The following is a 25,062-nucleotide window of genomic DNA, read 5'->3' on the forward strand; positions in this document are numbered from 1 at the left end:
GTCGTTCACCATGTCCTTCTCGCCGTCATGTGGCGGGGCTGTCCTAAGGCTGCTGGATACTGGGGAATGGCACAGGATCTTGCCTTCATGGGGCTTCCGGCTTGCAGGAGCCTGAGGCCAGGTTCATGGTGGCCATTATGAGAGGCCTGGAACATTTCACCACAAATTCCCTCTCCTTATGAACTGTGCCTGTAAGATGACCACCTCCCGTCGAATAGTGCTTTACAATTTTTATTTTTAGAGACAGGGTCACACTCTGTCCCTAGGCTGGAGTGCAGTGACACCATCATAGCTCACTGCGGCCTCAAACTCCTGGCTCCAGAGATACTTCTGCCTCAGCCTCCCAAGCAGCTGGGACTACAGGCACCACTGCCACACCCAGCTAATTTTATTTTTTGTATAGACGAGGTCTCGCCATGTTCCCCAGGCTGGGCCTTTGCAATTTTTAAAGCAGTTTTCCTTACGTGGTCTAGCTTAATCCAATCCTTTGTTTAGTATCACACTGTTTTTATATGAGGGAATTTGGACTCAGTGACAGGGACGTGGTCCCCCAACGTCAGCAGAGCTGGTGGCCCGGGCCTCCCTCGTGGGATGCAGACTCCAGGCCTTGATCCTGTAGTCTCGGAGTTTCCAAGAGGAGGGCCATATTGATGTTCTGGCCAGCACAGGGGATGTTTTCTTCCTGGGGTAAAACACTAGCTCAGTGAGTTTTGATGTCCCAGCCCAGTGGTGGCATCAATACTGCGTGACAGGCCGGGTGTTGTGGCTCACACCTGTAATCCCAGCACTTCGGGACGTCAAGGCAGGAGGATCACTTGAGGTCAGGGATTCAAGACCAGCCTGGGCAGCATAGAGAGGTCCTGTCTTTACAAAAAATAATTAAAAAAAAAATTAACCAGGCGTGGTGTTGCACGCCTGTAGTCCCAATTACTCAAGAAGCTGAGATGGGAGAAGCCTCGGGCTCAGGAGGTTGAGGCTGCAGTGAGCTATGATTGCATCACTGCACTCCAGCCTGGGTGACAATGTGAAATTTAAGAAAAATAAAACAAAGCACTGTGGGTAACCACGCTCTGGAAGGTGTTTCTCCAGGGGCTACCTGGCCCACCCAGGCCTACGACCCAAAGTCTCCATGTGGAAAGAGTGAGAAATATATATATTTTTTGAGTTGAAATCTCACTCTGTCGCCCAGGCTAGAGTGCAGGCTACTGCAGCCTCGACCCCAGGGTGCTGTGAGCACCCTGTCCCATGGGACCCTGAGGGCGGGAGCAGTTGCAGGTCCAGCTCCTCCATCCCCACCCAGCCTCTCCCAGGTGACACCTAGCAACTCTCTCTGTGTCTGGTTGCAGGGAACATCGAGTACAGCTGCCCGGCCACTAACGAGTGCGAGATCACCAAGCGGAGGCGCAAGTCCTGCCAGGCCTGCCGCTTCATGAAATGCCTCAAAGTGGGCATGCTCAAGGAAGGTAAGAGGCCGTGGGCAGCTCCGGACCAGCGCTCCCCACTGTGGGGGGGTCCTCAGGGCTCTGCGGGGTGTGGCCCAGGGCAAAGCCCCACCCTGGGCCCACTCACCCCCTGCCCGTTCCGGCCACCATCCACGCAGCACTCCTCCTCCAGAGAGGCAGGGCATGGAGTGCTCCATGTAGGATCTCTGGGGACTCCTGACCCCACGTGGGTCCTAGACGGTTGACTGGGTGCTCTGGGAAGGCCCTCCTTGGGGGAGAGCCCGCCCTGCAGCCTGGGAAGTGTGAGAAGGGCAGAGACAGTAAGTCAGGCCCAGAAGGAGAATGGACCCTCACCTGCGAAAAGGGCCTCTGCTGCGGGCAGGTGGGCAGGACGGGGCACCAGCCTTGGAAGTGCTCCCCCCCTGCTCCCTCTGTCCTCTCTTCCTTCTCCTTTCTCTCCTTGTGGCCTCTTTCTCTCGAGCTGCCCCATCCGGTGTGGCAGCCACGAGCCATGTGTGGGTCCTGAGCACACGTCCAAGTTGAGACTGTTCTGAGTGTCAGACACATGCCAGGACTTCACAGGACCCTCAAAGGCAGTGTGAGACCTGGTGCTGACAATTCTAAAAATCTGATTGCATGCAGAAAGGGCAATGTCCTGGGTGTGCTAGGTGAGGTAAAACCTCCTATGAAATTAACACCGCATGCTTCTTTTTACCTTCTTTAATGTGGCTGCTGGGAAGCTTACAGTGACACGTGGCTCTCCTTATTGGGACAGCTGTGCTAAGTCTCCTCTTCCTCAGTGTCCCTTACCGGTATCCCCAATGTGAAGCACTTCATTCTGCACCATCTGGGGATGCGTCATGTTTGCGTGTGCACATGCACGTGCATGTGGTTTTCTCACTTTCTCTGGCCTCCAAGGGAAGCCGGTGGAAATTCTTACAGATCAGCTTTTAAGCTCTGGGCCTGGGATCCTTATGGAAGTGTGGGGAGGCGGGAAAAGAGGTGTAGGGAGTGACCAAGAGGGCCAGGTCTGGAATGCCGACCCTCCTTGGGAGAGCAAGGGTTGGAGAGTGGGTATCAGGAAGCCCAGCCTGGGTCGGGGAGCCCCGGGCACTGCCCAGCCCCCTCCCAGTGCAACTGGAAAAGGGCCCACACACAGGATGCTTTGTCGTGGGAACTCGGACCTTCCTGCGCCGAGTTCCAGTTCCACTCCAAGTCCCCCGTCTGCCTCAGCTCTGTACCTGTAACAGGTGGAGGCGCTTGAAGCAGGCCTCGACAGCCCTTGTGTCCACATAGCACACTGGTCTTTCAGGTGCATTTGTGGTCTGCTGTTTCTCTTAACCCCTTGCAGTGGAGAGGACCATTCAGCTCTTAGACATGGGCCAACTGCTCTGTTAGGGACTCAGCTGATGAAACAGCCCCCTTTCCAGGTTGAAAACAGGCTGTATCAGGCCTGCTAAAGACTGTCGGTTCATTCTGACTCCACACGGTTTTGGGGTTGCCTGGTATAGGTTGTGACCCATGTCAGTGGCTGACCCGGGTCCCCGACTCCTAGGCCAGGTTCTTTCTTCTTCAGAGCCCCTTAGTGTTTATGAATGGGGAGACTGAGGCACAAAGGCCCAGAGAAGCATGCCTTAGCCCTGGTCTCTTGACATCCCTCTCCATGTGACTCCGGGAACTTGAGTTTTCTAAGCTTTTGAGAGACTCATTTCCCTAAAGTCCACTTTGACCTGGGGAGCTGGGTGTGAGCACCCTGGGCTGCGGGGTTTGAGGCCAGCTACCCAGCGACTCTCCAGGGTGGGGGTGCAGCCTCTCTGCTTACTTCACAGCATCCCAGGAACTCAGAGCAGCAGGAAGTCTCCTTGGTACCCAGATAGCCCTAAATTGTAAGGGCAACAAAACTGCCCTGTGGAGTTGGGGTGAGGGGACGCTCTCACCCCCAGTCATACGCTCATTTGAGGGGAGCTGGGCCCAGAGCCTGGAGCTACCTCTGCTCTATGCTGGGTCTGCCCCTGTGGCATAGGTCAGGGCTTCATGCTGTGACTGTCACCATGGCATAGGTTAGGGCTCCATGCTGGATCTGCCTCCATGGCATAGGTAGGGTTATTGGGGGTGGGGGCCAGCCCTCGAAATCCCTGGGCTATCTCGCCTCTTCGAACAGTCTTTAGGGGCCACCCAGTGTTGGAATGAGAGTGGGGGTACTTCCCAGTGACCCCCCAGGAAGGGAGACACGGTGAGGAGTGCACTGATATCAGAGGAGGGCGTGGTCAAGTGTTCAGCTGGTTGATGGCAGCGTCTCAGACATCTGACCTGGTGCTCGTAAGAGAAGCAAGACGGATGCTGTGTGTCCCAGGCGATGGCACAGGGCTGCTGAGAGGACGTGGGTCTCAGGCCCATGCTGCCTTGTGGGAGGACATGGAGCCCCAGTGTTGCTTCCTGCTGTCCACAGTCTTTTAGCCGATGGCCTCTACTTAGGTGGCACTGGGGTGTCCCAGCCTATTGGCGAGAGCCGGGCTGACATGCTGAGCCCGAAGAGGCCCTTGCCTGAAGGAGGAAGGGATGGTCACCAGAACACGCCTCCCCCGTTCCCCCCAGTGCTGGCAGGTCTAAATCCAAGTGGGGGAGAAGGGGACACACACAAAAGCTCCATGTGTGGACAAAGAGGACAGCTCGTTCTACCCGTGTCCCTCGCAAAGCCCTGGCGAGGTCCTGGGATCTGGAGCTCTGCAGGGACCGGCCCCGGGAGGAGCTCGTTCAGGGCCTGGGTCCCTGCCAGGCGGGGCTGTTGGCAGCCACAGCTCTGGCTTTGTTAGGGTGGCCCTCCTGGCTCGGTGGAGGGCCCGGCTCCCAGGACCAGCCTGGGTTCCTCTGTCTTCCTCAGACACTGACTTTACTCAGAGGCACACTTCGCCTCCCAGGGCTGCTTCTCTGCTCCAGGCCTCACAGTGGGCCTGTGTTGTCGGGGGCTGGGGGCCAAAGGCTGGGGAAGGCTGGGAAAGAGAGAGCATGAATGCCCCTACCACCCCCCCAGCCCTCCTCTGCTCCTCCCCATACATCTAAGCACCATATTCGCCCTACCCAGCAGCTCTCGGGGTCTTTTATCATTTTCTTAAGTAAAATAATCAGAGAGACTGTTTTGTGCCTTGGCAGGCCCAGCAACTGCCAGGGAAGAGGTCAGCTTAGGACTTCTTCTGGCTCTCCTTCTCCCACTGCAGGCTCTGGGACTCAGTTTATTCCTCTCACAGCAGGGGGCCCATCCCTATTTGGGAGGGGGTGGCAGACTGTAGGATGTGTGCAAGGCCCAAAGGTCTGTGCTGCTTTACACAAACACACTGCATGAAAGTCTGGATTTTAAAGCCGGGCGCGGTGGCTCATGCCTGTAATCCCAGCACTTTGGGAGGCAGAGGCGAGAGGAATGCCTGAGCCCAGGGGTTTGAGACCAGCCTGGGCCACTTGGCGAGACCTCGTCTCTACAATAAATCAAAAGATTAGCTGGGCACACACCTGTAGTTCCAGCTCCTTGGAAGGCTAAGGTGGAAGGATCAACTGAGCCCAGCAGGTCGAGGCTGCAGTGGCCATGAGTGTGCCACTGCACTCCAACCTGGGCGACGGCGAGGCTCTGACTCAAAAAAACAAGGGAAGTCTGGGTTTTCAGGGAGAAAAGTGAGAAGTGGCTTTACAAAAGTGAACCAGCAAGGACCCGGCGGCCTGTGTCGCCCCTGCCTTCCAGATGTTCTTGCTGTATGATATTATTTCTCATGTGCACCTTGGGCTTCCATTTCGTCACCTGCTCCCCATCACCAGATCAAGGTGGGAATCCAATGGGACAGCTCCCTGGGCAAAGTCCACTGTGGGGTCTCTTGGGTGCTTTAAGACGCCATCATGTTTGGTTCAAAAGTGGTGTTGTCTACACTCACGTTTCAGCAGCCTGCCCCTTGGATCTGGAGGCCAACCGGTGTTCAGCTGCCCTGACTCTCACCTGGATTTGCTAGTAGGAACCTTAGAGGGCAGTGCTGTTTTGGGCTGGCCCCATCTGTGGGTTCCAGAGTCAGGATGGCGGGTCCCCTGGAGGCCGGGCCTCACAGCCTGGCTGGGGTGTGGGAGGCCTCAGTCCCCGGTCCAGAAGAGCCCTGGAAAACCGTCTGCACTTCGCAGGGTGCTGCCCAAGTCTTCAGGACTCTCCCCAGACTGCTTGTCCCTGCAAAAACTTCACTCCTCCTGTTAGCCCCCCAAGCCACTGGCCTCCCAGGCCTCTGCCGCCTCCCCCATTGAGCCCCCGCCCGTCTTTCCCCAAGTGTTTTTTGAGAGATATTTGATTTCAGCGAGAGCTGGGCTGCCATCCATACCACTCGCTCTCCCTCTCTTTGTGCTTGTTGGAAAGGCAGAGGGCTCCTCCGGGGATTCTGGGTAATTGGGTTAGTGGCCAGCTCATGTCAGGAAATTAAAAGGAGGCCTTGATCAGGTTCCCGCTGCATGGGATTTAATGGCTTTGTATTTATAGAGTGCTCTGCCTCTGGTCCATGCCAGAAATACCACTCTCCTGGCCCTGTGAATGAAGAAAGAGAATGAGAGATGGCTTGCTTTCAAAGATGCTTTTTCTTTTCCAAAATATGTTAGTGTTTTGAAACAAACCCGTACTCCCCCACTTCAGAGAACAGTATCAGAGCACAGTCTGAGAACTTCAGTGCAAGCTTGTGTCCCTCTGGAAGCCCTTTCCATTCTGCACACACTGCCTCACACACACATGCACACACGTGCATACACGCACATGTGTGCACAAGCACACATGCATGCGTGGACATGCACACACACTCACATGCACACACACAAACATGCATACTTGTGCATGGACACATGAGCACACATGCACTCATGCATGTGCGCACACATGCACACACAGAAACATGCACACATACACGCACGTCTGACGGCTCATGGGATCTTCCATGTGCCCTGGCACCTCCGGGCCCTCAGCGCAGCGACAAGAGTGTTGCTTGAAGATGCAGGAGGTGACCTTGTTTGTCCTGATCATCACTTCTTTTCTCCGGGGGCTTTTGGATGCCAGGCTCAGCAGTCACATAGACCCGGCACAACCTCAGTCTCAGCACTTATCCACTCCTCAACCTCTGTGAGCCTCCCTTTCTGCCTCTGTGAAGTGGGGCTAATCACGGTGCCCGGTTTTGTCCTGCTTCTGATCTTCAGGAGAGCCCCTGGGGTTGTACTGTGAGGTCTGAAGGGGGCCGCTGGCTTGAGAGGGAGATTCTTCATCACGGTGTTAAATGGGTTTTCTTGGGTGATCCAGCAGGCAGTGAGAATCTCCCACAGCCTCTTTCCTCGCTCTTTGGCTGCGAAGAGTCTTGCTTTATATTTTCTGGAGAAAGTAGAAAGTCAGGTGGTTTCTTACCCTCCTACTCTTGAATCCAGAACTTAACCAGTTGGGTGTCTTTGTCTTTTGCCTTCTTCGTGTTAGAGATGTTTCCTCTTCTAACAAATGTCAGTCTGGGGCCAGGTGTGGTAGCTCATGCCTGTAATCCCAGCACTTTGGGAGGTCAAGGTGGGCAGGATTGCTTGAGGGCAGGAGTTTGAGACCAGCCTGGGCAGCATAGCACGATCTCATCTGTACAAAAAATTTAAAAATTACCTGGGTGTGATGGTGCATACCTGTAGTCCCAGCTACTCAGGAGGCTGAGGCAGAAGGATCACTTGAGTCCAGGAGCTTGAGGCTACAGTGAGCTATGATTGATGGCACTACTGCACTCCAGCCCGGGTGACAGAGCCAGACTCTGTTTCTAAAATAATGCCAGTCCCACCCCCTGTGCTCTGAGCTCCCCTCCTCTTGATCAAGTACTTCACACCTGTGGTATCCTCTCTGCTTCCAGCAACACAAGATTCTTCGTCATGACCTCACTACGGGGTCGTGTTCTTTCTTCTTTCTCCCTCTCTCTCCCTCTCTCCCACACTGGGTCATGTTCTTTCTTCCCTCCTCCCTCCCTCCCTTCCTCCCTCCCTCCCTTCCTCCTTCCTGCCTTCCTTCCTTCCTCTTTCTTTCTTTGGAGTTGGGGGTCTCTCTCTGCCACCCATGCTGGAGTACAGTGATATAATCATGGCTTACCACAGCCTCAACTTTCTGGGCTCCAGCAATCATTCCTGATCCTTCCAGGTGCCACCATACCTGGCTAATTTTTTTAATTTTTTTTTTTTTAGAGATAAGGTCTCATTATGTTGCCCACGCTGGTCTTGACCTCCTGGGCTCAAGCAATCCTCCTGCCTCAATCTCCCAAAGTGCTGGGATTACAGGTGTGAGCTTCCATGCTCAGCACTACCAAATCTTTTTTTTTTTTTTGAGTAAGAGTCTCACTCTGTCACCGAGGCTGGAGTGCAGTGGCATGCTCACAGCTACCGCAGCCTCGACTTGCTGGGCTTAGGCAATCCTTCTGCCTCAGCCTTCCAAGTAGCTGGAACTACAGGCATGAGCCACTGTGCCCAGCCTCACCCTTTTTTTAAAAAAAGAAACTTTTGAAAAAATAAACATGGAATAGACAAAAATGTACAGTACGTTATATTAGGTAGGGTAAGGCTAAGTCTCTATCACAAAGAGACTTCCTTTCTTTCTCTCAAAAAACAAAACAGAAACAACCCAGAAGCATAAGCAGGAAGGAGTTTAGTCTTCTGTCTTTTCTTGTGTGATGCCCCTGGGGTCACAGGCGACCCCAGACTGGTAGGCAGCTCTGCCATCCTCACCATGTGGCTTTCACCTGTGGACCCTGGTTCTTTCATCCTATGACAGCTGGATGGAGGCGTGTCTGGCCAGGTCATCTGAAGGCAGGGCCAGAAGCAGGGCTCGAACAGTCTTCTATTCACAGCCTAGGGGTGGGACCGAGTCACGTGACCACACCTCTCTTCAAGGGAGTCTGGGAACCATAGCTGTTAGCTGGGATGCCATGTACCCAGCTGCAACTCTGTAGATATGGAGGGAGGAAACATATTTTTTAGGACAAACATTTTTTTTTTTTGACAAAAACATGTCAAGTAGGAAGAATCCTGATACCTTCCACCCAGCGTAAGACAAAATCACCTTTACCTCCAAGCGTCCTTCTACACCCTTCCTGATTTCATCCCTTGTTCTCCACCCTCAGAGGCCACCACTGTCCTGGATTTCACTTTATTTTTCCTTTGCCTTTTTATTTTATTTGGAAACAGAGTCTCACTCTGTTACACAGGCTGGAGTGCAGTGGTGCCATCATAGCTCATTACACAGCCTTAAATTCCTGGGCTCAAGCGATCCTCCCGCGTCAGCCTCCTGAGTAGCTGAGACGACAGGCATTCACAACCACACTCAGCTAATTTTTTTTTTTTTTTTTTTTTGGTAGAGATGAGGTTGCCCAGACATGCTTTGAACTCCTGGCTGCAAGCAATCTTCCTACCTCAGTCTCTCAAAGCACTGGGATTATAGGTGTGAGCCTTTATTTTTCTTCTATCTATATAGTTCTTCCAACTATTTGTATCTCTAGTGACACCATGTTTTTTAGTGTTAAAAGAAACCATACTATGATTTTTTCTGCCTCGGGTTTATTTTAGTCAGTATTTCTGAGGTGAAATCTTCCTGCTGTTTGGTGCTGTCTGTCGTCTACCTCCGGAGAGTAAATGTTGTAGGCTTCGGGGGCCAAGGGATTTCTGCCAACTCTGTTGCTAGAACGAGCCCCCAGGGCTGTGTCCTGATAAAATGGGCAGGGGCTGGGCTTGACCATGGACCTCTGTTTGCTCCTCCTGCTGTCAACTCCCTCATGCAGGTCTACTAAATTCTCCTGATCCACAGTTTAGGGTCGTGTCTTTGTGTGTTTTTCTGGCTCATTTTTTGATTGATTTTTTTTTTTTTTTTTTTGAGTTGGAGTCTCACTCTGTCACCCAAACTGGAGTGCAGTGCCCGCTTCCGGCCACCACAGCCTCGACCTGCTGGGCTCCGGCGATCCTTCCTCCTCAGCCTTCCGAGTAGCCGGAATTACAGGCATGCGCTACCACGCCCGGCTAATTTTTTGATTTATTGTAGAGATGAGGTCTCGCTGCCCCAGGCGGGTCTCGAACCCGCGGGCTCAGGCAATCCACTCACCTCAGCCTCCCAAAGGCGCGGGATTACAGGCTGAGCCACCGAGCCTGGCTCATTTTTTGATTTATTGTAGAGATGAGGTCTCGCCAAGTTGCCCAAGCGGGTCTCGAACCTGCGGGCTCAGGCAATTCACTCACCTCGGCCTCCCAAAGCATGGGATTACAGGCTGAGCCAATGAGCCCGGCTGATATTTATTTTCATTCCGCTGTGATCTGAGAAGATGCATGGTATTATTTCAGTCTTCTGAAATGTGTTTATGCTTGATTTATGCCTAAAAATGGGGTCGATCTTGGAGCGTTTTTCCCTGTGCTGACAGGCAGGATGTGTAGTCTGCAGTTGTTGGGTGATGCGCTCTGTGGATGTCTGGTAAGTCCGTTTGGTATTGCGTTGAGTTGAGGTTCTAGACAGTTGATGGGCAGTTGGGTGTTAGACTTCTGCTCTTCCCCATGCTGTGTGTGTTTTTCTCAGCTGTGCATGTGTGTTCCCTGGGGGCCTGGGTATATCAGAAGTGTCCGGTAGATGGGTCTGCAGTTTTGGGAGATGGGGCTGAGCTGATTTGATCTGGTGATACCACCTGAATTCAATGTCCTGGTAGCTCACTGCCTCACCAACACATCTTAGTTTTTGCTGGTGTGTGTGAAGTGGTATTTTCTGATGTCTTTAGTGTGTATTTCTCAGTTGTGAGATAAGCATAGTTCATGTGTTTATTACTACTGGAGATTCCTTGTCAGTGATCAGGTGTTGTCCAAGCCTTTCCCTTCTTTTTCTGCTTTATTTTGCTACTGGTTGCAGAAGTTCCTTATATATTCTGATCTATATTAGTCTTTTCTCTGTTGTTAGTATTATAAACATCTTTCTTTCTGTGGCATCTTTCCCTTTACGGGATCCTTTTAATGAATAGAAGTTAGTAATTCTAATCAACTCATTCATCAATCTTTTCTTTTATGGTTATGCTTTCTTTTTTTCGAGTACAAGTGTCACTCTGTCCCCCAGTCTGGAGTTCAGTGGCACGCTCATAACCACCACAGCCTTGACCTGCTGAACTCAGGTGATCTTCCTACCTCAGCCTTCCAAGTAGCTAGAACCACAGGTGTGCACTATTTATTTATTTATTTATTGTGGAGACGAGGTCTTGCCATGTTGCCCAGGCTGGTCTTGAAGCCCTGGGCTCAGGCAGTTCTCTCACCTCCACCTCCCAAAGTGCTGGGATTACAGGCATGAGCCACTGCGCCCAGCTTGTATGGTTGTACTTTCATATCATTTAAAAAATCTTTTCCTAGGCCAGGCATGGTGGCTCATGCCTGTAATCCCAGTGCTTTGGATGGTTGAGGCAGGAGGATGGTTTGAGGGCAGGAATTCAAGACCAGCCTGGACAATACAGTGAGACCCTACAATACAGTGAGACCCTACAAAAAATAAAAAAAATTAGCCAAGTGAAGTGGCTCATGCCTGTAATCCCAGCACTTTGGGGAGCTGAGATGGGAGGATCACTTGATCCCCAGAGCTGGAGCTGTAATCGATGGTGCCACGACACTCCAGCCTGGGCAACAGAACAAGACCTTGTCCCTAAAGAAAAAGGAAAAAAATTCCTAACCTGTTGTGAAGGTGTTTTTCTAATCTGCCCTTCACAATCGGCAACTTGGATGGAATTGGCCGGTCCTCTGCACCCTGTGCTCTTGACTCCTAGACACCATGCAGGCCTGGCTTCCTGCTCGCCTCACTGACCATGCTTCTTGGCCTCCTCGGCAAGTTCTCCATCTTCCTGATCTTGACATTTTGGAGTTACTGGGTCTCAGATCCAAGCCCTCCCTTCCACCTTAACCTGCAGGTGATTTCTTCCAAAGACCAGATTCCGGTGGCTTTCGTTTGTAGACCTCTGCCCAGCCTTGCCCTAGATATTTTAACCTTCGCTGCTCCGCTGGCATCTCTACTGGGGTCCCTCATGAGGCACCACAGATCAGGCATGTCTAAAGAGGAGCGGACCTCCTCTTCCTCCCTTGCCAGTTCTCTCCATCTCAGGAAGGCGCTGCTGTTCACCCACTGCTCAAGAGAAACCTGCCTGTCGTCCAGGGCTCTTTCCACAGTCAGTGTCCAAGTGTATTTCACATTCTCCTACTTTTCCTCATCTCCATGGTCATCATTTTTTTATTTTTTGTTACCCAGGCTAGAGTGCAGTGGTATGCTCATGGCCACTGCAGCCTCGATCTGCTGGGCTCAGGTGATCCTTTCGTCCCAGCCTTCCACGTAGCTGGAACCACAGGCTTGTGCCACCACACCCAGCTAATTTTTTTTTAATTTATTGTAGAGACAAGGTCTTGCCAAGTTGCCCAAGCTGGTCTTGAACCCCTGGGCTCAGACAATCCTCTCGCTTTGGCCTCCCAAAGTGCTGGAATTATAGGTGTGAGCCACCTCGCCCAGCCTGAAGTTATCTTATTTACTTATGTGCTTGTTTGCCTACCCCGGCTGCCTCTAATACAGTTGTTTGTAATTCAGGTGCCAGGAAGAGAAACTGCTGTCAGCTCTAGGGTAGGGAGTGGTTGCCTGGAGTACATGACTGAAGGCTTCTTAGGCAGCACCTGTGATCAGTAGAGGCAAGAGTGTCATGATGGATTGGTAATGTCTGGCACAGAGTAGGAAGTTGAAGGCAGGGGCATGGGTGGCAGGTATTTGCCAGGCCTGATCTGGCAAATTGAGTTTCAATTGAGTTTCCCTGATTTGCCCAAGGCCACACAGCGAGTAAATGACAGAACTGGGTGGAATCTAGTCCCTTGGTTATGCAGACATTCCTTCTAAGAAGCCTGTTCCAACCTAAAGGTTTGTCTCAGCCAGTTGCCCAGCCTGGAACCCTTTCTCAAAGAGGAAAAGGGAGGAAGAGAAAGGGAAGGGATAGAGGGCTGAAACAGTGCCTCCTGCCGGGTGTGCAGTTTGGGAGACTTCTTTGCCATTGGGAATGTGGCGGTGGCTCGGGCTTGTCTAGAGGTCCGTGGCGAGAAAGGGCTGTGGAGAGAAGAGTCTGGAAGAGGGTGGCACGGGAGCAGACCCCTCATTAATAGGCAGAATGCTGGGGGAGCACCACTCGCTGCTATTTGCCACAGTGAGGCCCAGAGCCTCAGAGCAGCTGGCAAAAGCCCCAGGATATTAGATGCTGTCCCTTGGTTGAGGCACTCATTGTGCCGATGTTGTATCACCAGGGCGAGAGGCCACCCCAAAAAGCATTTATGTCTGAGGCAACAAGACGAGCTTGTCTGTCACCCTGAAATCCCTGCAGGACAGGTGGCTGAGGGAGCCCAGTGTGTGCAAGAGATGTGGCTGCGAGTTTAGGGCATCGCAGTGGGCTGGGGCACCTGTTAGCTGTCCATACCACTTCTGAGTACTCAGGAGTGTGTGGTAACCACATCACCTTCTGGAGATGGGTTAGCTGTAGTTGAGAGGAACTTATGGACAGAGTCTACCCTCAGGTCTTCCAGGAAGAACACTGGTCACGTAAAAAGATTGAATAAAGTAGGTTTAGCAGTGTTCCCAGACATGGTACATAATTAGAATTACCAGAGGAGGCCGGAAGAAGTGGCTCACACCTGTAATTCCAGCATTTGGGGAGGCCCAAGCGGGAGGATTTCCTTGAGGCCAGGAGTTTGGTATCAGCCTGGGTAGCATAGTAAGACACCCTGTCTCTATAAAAAATACAAAAATTAACCAGATTTGGTGGTGTATGACTGTAATCCTAGCTACTAAGGAAGCTGAGATGGGAAGATCGCCTGAGCCCACGAGTTCAGGCTGAGGTAAGCCACGAGTGTGTCACTACACTCTAACCTGGGCAATAGAGTAAGACCTCAACTCAGAAAAAAAAAAACAAAACCAGAGGCGCTTTGAAAAAATACCCATTTCTGGATATCTCCCCAGACCCACTGAGTCAGAACCTCTAAGTGGCAAGTCTTCAAAGTCTGTGCTGTTCAAGGACTTTCTTTTCTTTTTTCTTTTTTTTGAGTCAAAGTCTCACTCTGTCGCCCAGGATGGGGTGCAGTGGCATACTCACGGCTACTGCAGCCTCTACCTGCTGGGCTCAGGTGATCCTTTCACCTCAGCCTTCCAAGTAGCTGGAAATACAGGTGTGTGCCACCATACCGGGTTAATTTTATGATTTATTGTAGAGACAAGGTCTCACCATGTTGCTCAGGCTGGTCTTGAACCCCTGAGCTCAGGCAATCCTCTCACCTCCGCCTCCCAAAGTGCTAGAATTACAAGCGTGAGCACTGCGCCCGGCTTGTTCAAGGACTTTCTAGGGCTTCTGATGATTATGCAGGACAGGTGGTTGCAAGTACAAGGCAAAGGAGATAGACTTGGAGCTCTGCAAATCAAGGTTCAGATCCTCCCTCTGACTGTTCCTGGCTGTGTGACCCTGAGCAAGTCACCTGACCTTTCTGAGTCTCAAGTTTCACAGGACACTAATAATAACCATGTATATCCTCCCTCTCCAACACTGTGCACAGCTCAAATGAGGTGTGGGCAGGAAATCACCTTGTAAGCTGAAGCCTGCACAAATGTGCACCTGCTGTTATCTCTGGGACACCAAGGATGTGGAATTTGGGGGTGGGGGTTCTGGATAAGGAGAACAGAAGAGGCTTGGCCCTGAAAACCTTGCCATGTCAGCGGGCATCCTATCTTCAGGCCTGGACAGTGGCTCGTGGAAGGACACTGGCTCAGAAGCCTCCCCCTCCTGTCCTGTCTGAACCTTTCCCAGGGAAGGGAACTGGGTGGGGGCGGTGCCTGGGACAGTCTTGGCAGGTGCAGGCCTTGCTCTATGGGGCTTTTGCTGGCTATTTTTAGTGGCTGGGCATAAAAGAAAGAAGCTTAAACCGGCCCCCCTGTTTCAGCCCCTGCACCCTTGGCTATTTTTACTTCCGAAAGACTGGGATCTCGTCCAGCTTAGGGAGGGAAGATGAGAAGAAAGGAGGGAGGTAGAGGGAAGCAGGAATTATTTTACTTCCATTAAGAAAAATGTCAGAAGCCTGATCTTATCAGGCCAGCAAGTGGGCATCTGATCCTGGACATGGTGGCTGCCGGCTCTAGGCCCGTGGTCCTGCCTGCAGGGGATTGGAGACGCCAGTAGGTGGGGCATGGCCTTGAGAGGTTTGGGGAGCCTCCCTGCCCCCTGGAGCGTCTGCCCTGGGGTGCCCCTGATACTGCTGTTTCCGGGGCCTGAGCTGGACAGTGGCACTGGCCACATGGACACCAGGACACCAGTCTGGTGCTGAGGTTGGTGGCAGTAGGAGCAGGCACGACTGCAGCTAAAGGTGGAGCCTCTGTCCTCAGGTTGGACAAAGGCAGCCATTAGCCCTGTGGGCATACTCCAAAACGTCCCAGGGCTGGGGCTGTGTGGCCCTGGGCACAATATATAACTTTTCTGAACCCTCGTTTTGTGAAGTGCTTTTGTTTAATGCTTCTGACCCATGGAAGTTAGAACCATGGGGGTTTGTTTTTCTCTCTCTTCCCATGATGAAAGCAGTCTAAGCCAGGTACTACCACCTTCAATAGGCAGGTTCAGCAAGAGGATACTATTGAGTGCCTCCTGCATACCAGGCATTCCGCTATGTGTTTCAATATTTTATGTTGTTAATTCCACTGACCTGAGAAGGTTAAGTATTTATACTTTTACTTTATTTTACTATTTATTTTTTTGAGTTGGAGTCTCACTGTCACCCAGGCTGGAGTACAGTGGAATGCTCACAGCCACCACAGCCTTGACCTGCTGCACTTAGGTGATCCTTCCACTTCAGCTTTCCAAGTAGCTGGGACCACAGGTGCACACCACCATGCCCAGCTAATTTTTTTATTTATTGTAGAGACAAGATGTTGCCAAGTTGTCCAGGCTGGAATGGAACCCTTGGACTCAGGCAATCCTTTTGCTTCTGCCTCCCAAATTGTTGGGATTACAGGCATGAGCCACTGCGCCCGGCCAGGTCTTTTTAAAAAAATTTTTAACAACTTTATTAAGATACAGTTTACCCATTTAAGGTGTACAGTTTGATAGAATTTATTATTCAGTGGCATTAAGCACATTCACAATGTTATACAACCTAATCGCTATTTATTTCCAAAGCCTTTTGGTAATACCCCAAATGGAAACTTTATACCATTAAAGAATAGCTCCCCACCTGCACCCGCCTCAGCTCCTAGCAACCTGCAGCCTCCTTTCTATCCCTATGAATTCGCCTACTCTGGACACCTCATAACAGTGGAATCACACAATATCTGTTATTTTGTATCTGACATAGTGTTTTCAAGGTTCATCCATGTTGTAGCTTATATCAGAATGTTATTCCTTTTTATGACTAAATGATACTCCCGTGTATGTACATACCACTCTGTATGTCTGTTCATGAATCGACAGACACTTGAGTTGTCTCTGCCCTTTGACTATTGTACTAATGCTGCAGTGGACACTGGCTTACAAGCATCTGTTCACCTTCTTGTTTTTGAGTTGTGGGGGTATATACCTAAGAGCAGAGTTGCTGCATCCTGTAGTAAATCCGTAGCTTTTTGTGAAACCATCAAACTGATCTACAATGGCAATGCCATTTTACTTTTCCGCCAGTATTTTTAAAAAGTCTTTAACTAAGTTTTTTATCTTGAGATAGTTGTAGACACATGCAGTCGTAAGAAATGATACAGAGATCCCATGTACCCTTCACCCATTTATCCCCAATGGGAATGTCTTACAAAACTATAGTACAAAATCACAACCAGGATATTGATGATGATATAGTCAGTTGATATCAGCACAATCAAGATCCAGAAAATCTGCAAGGGTGAGGTCTTTTTAACAATAATATTAATTGACATGTATTGAGCACATACTGTGTGTCATCTGCGGTATTTTCAGTGTTTACACGGAACACATCATGAGGACTAAATGAGTTACTATTGTCTCTACAAGGGGGACACCATTATTCCTATTTTACAGATGAAAAAAATGGGGTACACAGAGGTGAGGAACTTGTTCAAGATCACTCAGGGAGCAAGGAGGAGCATGGAGGAGTGTCCTGATGGGATTCTGAGGCCAGTGCTTGTCCCTACTGCTTGTGTTTGTGTCTGTAAGACTTAGGGGAGTTTTCAAATTGGTTAGGAAGCAGGTGGCTCCCTGTCTGGTCCTGGGCTCAATTCAAGGACTCCGTCTGCAGAGGGTCATGTATTTCAGTGAGAACAATCCTTTTTGTTGTTGTTGTTCACGGAACACTTAGAAATGTTAAAATGTTGACCTGCACACATTGAGATCAAACCGTGCTGAATAAAGGCTGTGTTTTCATGACCGTATTTGGAGATGTGTGACACTTTCCCAGTGAGCATCATTACCATCTATTTACACTCAGAAATTATCCATATGATGATAGATTCTAGGTCCCAGTGATTTTAAGTTAGTTAGTATTTCATGTGCTTTCTGAGTCTATTTCTTTGATATTTTACTAATATAAGGACATAAACGATAAGGCAACTCTCGTTTCAAGTTCAAGTCTTTTTTTTTTCCCCTCCCAGTTGGTGTTTGCAAGACACAGTATCTTAGTTTAAAAAGTAATTCCTCATGTATCAGTCAGTGAAAATTTCTTCTTCTTTTTTTTTGGAGTTGGAGTCTGACTCTGTTGCCCAGGCTGGAATGCAGTGGCACGATCATGGCTCACTGCAGCCCTGACTTCTTGGGCTCAGGTGATCCTTCCATCTAGGCCTCCTGAGTAACTAGGACACAGGCATACATCACCATGCCTGGCTAATTTGTTTTCTTGTTTTTTACAGAGTTGAGGTCTTGCTATGTTGCCCCGGCTAGTCTCGAATTCCTGGGCTCAAGCAATCATCTTGCCTCCTAAAGTGTAATCCCAAAGGGATTACAGGTACAGACCACCGTGTTCAGCCTGAAAATAGTTTTCTGCTGCAAGTTACAGATAATTTGCTGGCTGGTGACTTAAGAATGGGTGAATGTGGTTGGTTCTTCCATGTCACGAGAAGGCTGGAGACGGATGACTGCCCCCCTGTGCAGGTCCTCAGCCGTGACATCTTGGGTGGGAGCTCTGTCTGTCTTTCTTTTCTGTTCTTCATGTCCTCAGGGGACTACCTTATGGTTGCAAGATAGTTGTCACAACTCTAGGCTTCACCTTCCAGGTCAAGAGCTGCACCAAACATGTCCGACCCTTTTAGTAGTAAAACAAAACCATTCCCAGAAGCCCCATGGTGGACGTACCCTTACAGTCCATTGGCCAGGTCACATGTACTAGCTACTGGAGAAGCAGGGAGATGGGAAGCAAGGTGGGTGGGACCAGCGAAGGCACGTTGCCTCCACCAGCAAAATCTGGTTCTGTTGGCATGGAGGAAGGGGAATGGATGGAAATGGGTCGACAGCTACTACCCATTTCCATCCATTCCGCCTGTGTGCCCCAGCTTTCCACATCTGGTGATCCACTTTTAAAGGGTTCATGATACAGTATGAGAGGCATGCAAATACCTGGAATTTACTTATTTAAAGAACTGTATTTACTCTAACATATTTAAACTTCAGTCACCTTCACAGTACTGTCCATTTGATGCAACACGCCTATTGAGATACTTTTTTCACTGCTCAAAACAATTTTTGAACTCATCCATTTTGATGCCATTCGTGTTTCCGTCGTTTTTTTGTTTCCCCTCTTTCGCATTGGCGAAATGTTTCCCTTTGAGGACTTTTCTTACCTGGGGAAGCAAAAAAAAAAAGTTGCTCAGGTGAGATCAGGTGAATGGGGGGGCACAGGGGTCATGCCTTTCTGAGCCAAAAACTACTAAACACTCAGCACTGTGTGGGTAGGTGTGCTCATACACCACTCATCATGAAATGGGCAAAGGTGTTGAAAGAATCTACGAGAAACATTAACTGAAGCCAAACGCAGCCTCTTACAACGCTAGCTGGTACATGGATGTTGATGGGTTCCTAGAATGCTTATGTGGCAGGGGAGGCCTGTACTACAAGGGGCCCGCCCTCCAACGATAATTCCAGGGGTTTTTTTTGGGGGGGTCTCTCTCGTATCTTGTGGCTTGCAGTGTGAGGCCCCAGCCCATACCATTATCTCCTGAGGAGGGGCTTCTTCTTGTTAATTAAAATTGTGAGCAGCTCCTCCAAGAGGTCAAAGCACATCGGCAGGTAACAAGTCTGAACACAGTTGATCTATGTCTACTTAGGCAGGGTGCAGAGGGAGTCACATGTCTGTCAACCGTACCTGCCCTTGAGGAACCAACAGTTCTCAGTGTAGAGCAGACCACATCAATAAAGACCAATGCGTGGAAGACAGGAGGTGACTGACCTGAAAACATTATGCAGATGTGGAAAATAAAGGGTGCTTGGCCATGGAAGGAGATGCCAGGAATGTTCAAACCCACAAAGGATTGTCTTACGGAAGGGGGCGGGGTGTTGCCTTGTCCAGGGAAAAGAGGGTCGTAAGTGATCAGGACACAGAATTCAGCTCAACACAAGGGGAAACTTCCATGCAGAAGAGGCTACCACCAGGGAGTGAACTTTAGAGGTTGGCAGGACAAAGGGAGGCCATGAGAAGAAACAGACCTCAAGATTTTTTGTTTCCTATATATATTTTTTTGATTTGGAGTCTCACTGTCGTTCAGGCTGGAGTGCAGTGGCATACTCTGCTGGGCTCAGGTGATCCTCCTGCCTCAGCTTTCCAAGTAGCTGAACTACAGGCACGTACCACCTGTCTGGCTAATTTTTTTTCTTAATTGTACAGATGAGGTCTCATCAAGTTGTCCAGGCTGGTCTAAAACCCCTGGGCACAGGCGATCCTCTTACCTCCACCTCCCAAAGTGCTGGGAATACAGGCATGAGCCACCATGCCTGGCTTTTTCCTATTTTTTGTAGAGACGGGGCCTTGCTATGTGCTTAGGCTAGTCTTGAACCCAGGCTGGTCTGGAACTCCTGTGCTCAAGCGATCCTCCCACCTCAGCCTCCCCAAGTACTGGGATTACAAACATGAGCCACTGTGTCTGGACTGGTTCCTAATCTAAAGGGCTTCATTTGAACATGACACATCATTTCACCAGATACCTGAATGCCTACCATGGGCTGGGGGCCAAGTGTGGGCCACAAAGATAAATGCAAGCCCTTAGCTAGGGGGTGTCCACAGTCCCCAGGGAGACAGTTGTATGGCATCTTGTGAAGCGCTGGTGATCATGTCATTGCTATGATGGAGAAGGAGCAGAAGGAACCCAACAGAGGGTGCGGCCAGCTCTTCCGGGGCACTGGGAGACACTTCTCAGCAGAGGACATGTGGGTGGGCCTTGCAGAGGGAATCTAGGGTATCAGTGCCCTTGGGAAGTGTGGGCAAGAAGAACAAGCCGCTTCATTTAGGTGGGCTCCACCTCCCCAGGCCAGGCTGCCTGAGTTGGTACACATGGGTCTGTGCCCCCAGGGACAGGGTCTGGCCTCCTGGGACGGCTTTCCAATTCACCAAGAATCTTTCTGCTGCTGAGTCCCTAGTTGTCACAGTAGCCATCCGTGTACCGAGTAAACTCTGGCCTTACTCTGGCCTCCCCCACCGCACCTGAGGATATGAGAGCCAGTTTGTCCAAGGATGCATGGCCTATCAGGGGCAGAGTGAGGTCTGGGACCTTGGACATGGGTCCCAAGGGCTGGAGCAGCCCGGAAGCAAGGGGAAGTGATGCTCTGCCAGGTTTCATTTGCACATAATTCAACCCGACAGGCAGCTTTTTTTCTTTTTAAAACGGAATAACCTGATAATTGATACATGTATTGATCGAAGCCATTGACCACTGTGCCATAAAGATCTGGAGGAGAAAATTGAGGGGAGAGTTTACACTTGATGTGTCCGGGGAGGTCACGGCTTGCAACGGCAAAGAGCTTTTACCGGGTAAATCACTGAATTGCTCCGAGCCTCCATTTTTCTTATTTGTAAATTGAGGATGATGGGACCTGCTCTAGGTGTTTGTATTTTGTGAATTAGGTAGGTAATACATGCATACAAAGTTCTCCATAAATTATGCTGTTATCATTGTCATTATCAATGTGATTTACCAGAAACTTGTACACAATGCTAGGGAAAAGTAACAATAAGGATGATGACAATAATAGTAATCATTCCCATTTCCTTCCTTCTTTCTTTCCTTCCTTCCTTCCTTTCTTCCTTTTTGAAATAAACATGGTGTCTTGCTATGTTGCCTAGGCTGGTCTTGAACTCCTGGGCTCAAGTGATCCTCCTGCCTTGGCCTCCCAAATTATTGGGATTACAGGCATGAGCTACCAGGTCCAGCCCTATTTTCTAAGCACATTCCATGTACCATGATGGACCCTGGAGCAGGACTGTGAGAAGTGCCAGACCTTGAGGGGTGCCCAGGGAAACCGAGTATGCTTAGTAACCCGTGAGGAAACACCCAGCCTGGCATGGGGGTGGGGAGGCAAGAGGCATATCCACTCCTGTGTCCATCCAGTCCTTCCTGAACACCCCCCAAGAGAAGGCTCCAGATGGTGGCGTCCGCAAGGGCAGCCACTGCCTCTCTTCTTGCCTTGTGAGAGTGGATGCCTCTTTTATTTTGGTTGAGCATTTCTCACTCAGCTTGGCACCTGCTGGGGGGTAGGGGCCGGCTGGGTGGGAGCGGAGAGCCCCTAGGGCCCACTTCTAGGAGACAAGGGCAGTCGGGTGGGGGTGGGGCTTGTCTTGGACTTAGGGAGGAGCGAGCATGTAAGACCCCGTCATGCAGTGAAGGGGGTTCTCACTGTCCTTCAGGAGTGGAGTGGGCATTGTCATTTGCAGTCTCCTCAGTATTCTGCGACTACAGAGCTTGGTGGAGGCTAGCCCAGGCCTTGCGTGGTGGGTAGGCAGGGGCTTCTGTGTAGATGGGTCCAGCATTGGGGTCAGAAGATGCTTCTCAACAGAGAACATCACCCCAGCAAACCTTCTAGGGAAGGACCATCCTCCCTGGGTTGGTGTGTCTGTTCCTCCTACCTCGCTGAAGGGGCCTGGCGGGGGGTGGGGGGGCAGCTGGAGGTCAGGGTCCCGCCGGCCCGAAGATGAGGCCTTGTGGTCCCGAAGTCCTGGTGACGTTGACACATCAGGACACTCTGGCGCACATGCAAGTTGCCCCATGAGGATGCTGGTTCTGATTCTGTGGGCCAGGCTTGAGATCTGCACAAGTCTAACAAGTCCTGAGAGATTGTGAGGAGGATGGTGCAGAGCCCGCCCTGCCCGCACCGGCTAGCCTCTCTGTCCCTGTGCCTGCTGATGGGATGCCTGGGCCTGCTGCTCTGTCCCGGGTTCCCTGTGGCCACCAAGTCAGCTCAGGCTGGACCAGGGAGGCAGGCAGGAGGTGCCAAAGCAACCTTAAGCTAGCGACGGGTGGAGGAGTGAGGCATGTTCTGCACTGTCACCCAGCATCCTCAGTGAGCTGAGCCTCAGGAGCACACTGGTTCGTAGCATGCTTCCTTCCCCCCACCTCCTCTTTCCCCCTCCCTCCTCCCCACGTGCTGCTCCTGGAGAAATCAACAACAGATGTTGTCAGTTACAAAACTATTATTACTATTTTCGTCATCATCATTGTCATCCTCATCATCTCACTCTGTCGCCCAGGCTAGAGTGTAGTGGTACAATCAAAGCTCAGAGCAGCCTCGATCTCCTGGGCACAAGTAATGCTCCCACCTTGCTTAACCTCCTGAGTATCTGGGACAACACACGCACACTACCAGGCTTGGCTAAATTTTAACATTATTTGTAGAGACAAGGTCTTGCTATGTTGCCCAGGCTGGTCTTGAACGCTTGGCCTCAAGTGACCTTCCTGCCTTGGCTTCCCACAGTGCTGGGATTACAGGCATGAGTCACTGTGCCGGCCCAGGAGGGGAGTTTATTGGAAGCCCATCAGGAGGTGCCACACTTAGAAACTAGACAAGAGCCAGGAGAAGCCCCAGAGAGCCTAAGGGCAGGAAACACAGGATGGTCCGGCCAGAGGCGGCCCACACCCTGCTGGTGAGGGTACTGCTGCCACACTGACAGTCTTACCCTTCCAGTCTTCATGCCTTGATTCAAAGGTCCCTCGGCTGTGTCTGACACAGGCCCAAACCTGACCTCCGGAGGGCAGGGAAAGGAGAAACTGATCACGGCTTACCGCAGCCTCAACTGCCTGGACTCAGGCAGTTCTTCTGCCTCAGCCTCCTCAGTAGGCAGCACTACAAGGTGTGCACCACCACCCCCGGCTAATTTTTTTATTTCATAGAGACGCGGTCTCACTATGTTTCTGGTCTCGAACTCTTGGACTCAAGCAATCCTCCTGCCTTGGCCTCCCATAGTGCTGGGATTGTAGGCATGAGCCACTGCACCCAGCCTGGGGAATTACCTTTAATAAGAAGCCAGGGTGGAATACTAAATAGGTTGCCCTTCCAAGAAAGACGTTCATGCAGTGCTGGCTACAGAGGACGTTGCTGATGAAAGTGCTGAGTTGTAGTCAGGCTCGGTGGCTCAGCCTATAATCCCGCGCTTTGGGAGGCTGAGGTGAGTGGATTGCCTGAGCCCGTGGGTTCGAGACCCACCTGGACAACTTGGCGAGACCTCATCTCCACAATAAATAAAAAATTAGCCGGGTGTGGTGGCGCGTGCCTGTAGTTCCAGCTACTTGGAAGGCTGAGGCGGAAGGATTGCTGGAGCCCAGCAAGTCGAGGCTGCGGTGGCCAGGAGAGGCCACTGCACATCCAGTCTGGGTGACAGAGTGAGACTCCAACTCAAAAAAGAAAAATAAGTGTTGAATTGTAACTGGACCCAAAGACACAGTCCTCTCGGTGACCGGCAGGCATAGTGAATTTGCAACAACCCCCTATCCCCAGGAAGAGGCTGTGGGCTGGGATCCTTATCTGGAAACACCTGGCAGGATCATGGCCACGAAGCCCCAAGCTTCCTTTAGGGCAATTTGCATTTATTTATTTATTTTATTATTATTTTTTTTAGAGACGACAAGGTCTTGCCAAGTTGCCCAGGCTGGTCTTGAACCCCTGGACTCAGACAATCCTCTTGCCTTGGCCTCTCAAAGTGCTGGGATTACAGGCTTGAGTCACCATGCCCCACCCCGCAATTTGCATTTAAAAGAACCGTCCCCACTCCTTCAGTAAAGGAAGTAATGTTTTGTTGCTCTCGGGACTTTCTCTGCCCTGGGACTTAAATTTACTAGCTGTGCATCTTAACAAAGAAACAGCCAGAAAGCCACCACCAGCCTGAATAGGCTCGCAGTCATCGTTCCACTAAGTTCCAATTGTTCCCAGCCTCCTCTGGCCTCTTCCTGAGTGAGGCCCGTGCTGGTGGGGCTGCTGTCTATACTCATGCTGGGAGAATGGAAGAGACAGGTTTTTCTGCTCTGAGGGGGATCTAAAAACACCCAGAATTTACTTACAAAAAACTGTGTATATCCCTACATGTTTAAACTTCAGACACTTTCAAAGTACTCTTTGTTTGATGCAGTACACCTATCGAGATGCATTTTCCACTGCTCAATGGTTTTTGAACTTGTCCATTTTGATGCCTTTTAGTGCTTCTGCTGGTTTTTTTGTTTTTGTTTTTTGTTTTTCACCTCTTCCACATTGGCCAAACATTTCCCTTTGAGGAGTTTTTTCTATCAGGAAAACAAAAAAAAAGGTGAATAGGGAGGGTGGGGCACAGGGGTCATGCCGTTTTTTTGGTCAAAAACTGCAGAACATTCAGCCTGTGGGTAGGTAGGTATGCTTGCAAATCACCCATCAAGAAATGGGCAAACATATTGAAAGAGTCTCCAAAAATATTCATTGAGCTGAATGTAGCCTCCCGCAACCACGCTGGCTAGCACACTGATGCCGATGGGTTCCTAGAACATTCACCTAGCTGGGGAAGCCTGAACTACAAGGGGTTCGCCCTCCAGAGGATAATTCTGGGTTTTTTGGGGTCTCCCTCATAGGTTTTATCATCTCTTCCCAGATCTAGGAAGGGCTGGAGTCTATTGGAAAAGGGAAGGACAGGGTTCTGAAGGTCAACTGACCGGGACTCTGTGAGGGTAATGTGCTTTACCTTTGGGGAAAAGAGCAGATGTTGATGTTGGCCTGGTACCTCCGAGGCTGTGGCAGCAGCATGCTTTCTTCTCTGAGGACTCCAGTGTCCGTGCCTGATGCCCATTTCACGGTCAGGTAAAAAGAGCTGCTCAGTGAGCTCAAGTGAAGGAGTCCAAGAAGGGACCTTGTCTGAGGCTGGCCTTGAGCACTGTGGCAAGAGGGGGCTCGAGGCCCTGCAGGGCTCCGGTGCCACACGTGGGGTGCCTGCTGTCTGGGCTTTCTGTGCTTGTTCATCTTTGGAGCCAGTTTGGTGGGTCCTTCCAGGGTTGTGGGCCAGGCCACGTGGGTTGGTGGCCAGTGTGGGCTGCCTGCCCCTGGGCAAGAAGCCCACCCAAGGACCTATGCCTGTGACCTGCTGGTAGGGGCTGTCTCATGGTACACACTGTCTGTCTAGACAGCGGGAGCTTTTTCTTTTTCTT

At 50.8% G+C, this 25,062-nt stretch overlaps 1 protein-coding gene across 2 annotated transcripts in view; it reads left to right on the forward strand.

Annotated features, from left to right (window-relative positions):
* Nucleotides 1-25,062, forward strand: part of ESRRB (estrogen related receptor beta) — a 94,973-nt gene that overhangs the window by 50,874 nt on the left and 19,037 nt on the right. The window contains exon 4 of one of the 2 annotated variants that reach the window (XM_008058147.1): nt 1,347-1,463. The exons of the other annotated variant lie outside the window; for it this stretch is intronic. Coding sequence (XP_008056338.1) covers nt 1,347-1,463 — 117 coding nt within the window. The remainder of the gene's footprint in view (nt 1-1,346; nt 1,464-25,062) is intronic. 2 annotated transcript variants of the gene reach the window in all.

Source organism: Carlito syrichta, unplaced genomic scaffold, assembly GCF_000164805.1.
Source record: "Carlito syrichta isolate Samal-C Ts95f unplaced genomic scaffold, Tarsius_syrichta-2.0.1 Scaffold303228, whole genome shotgun sequence".
NCBI lineage: Eukaryota > Metazoa > Chordata > Mammalia > Primates > Tarsiidae > Carlito > Carlito syrichta.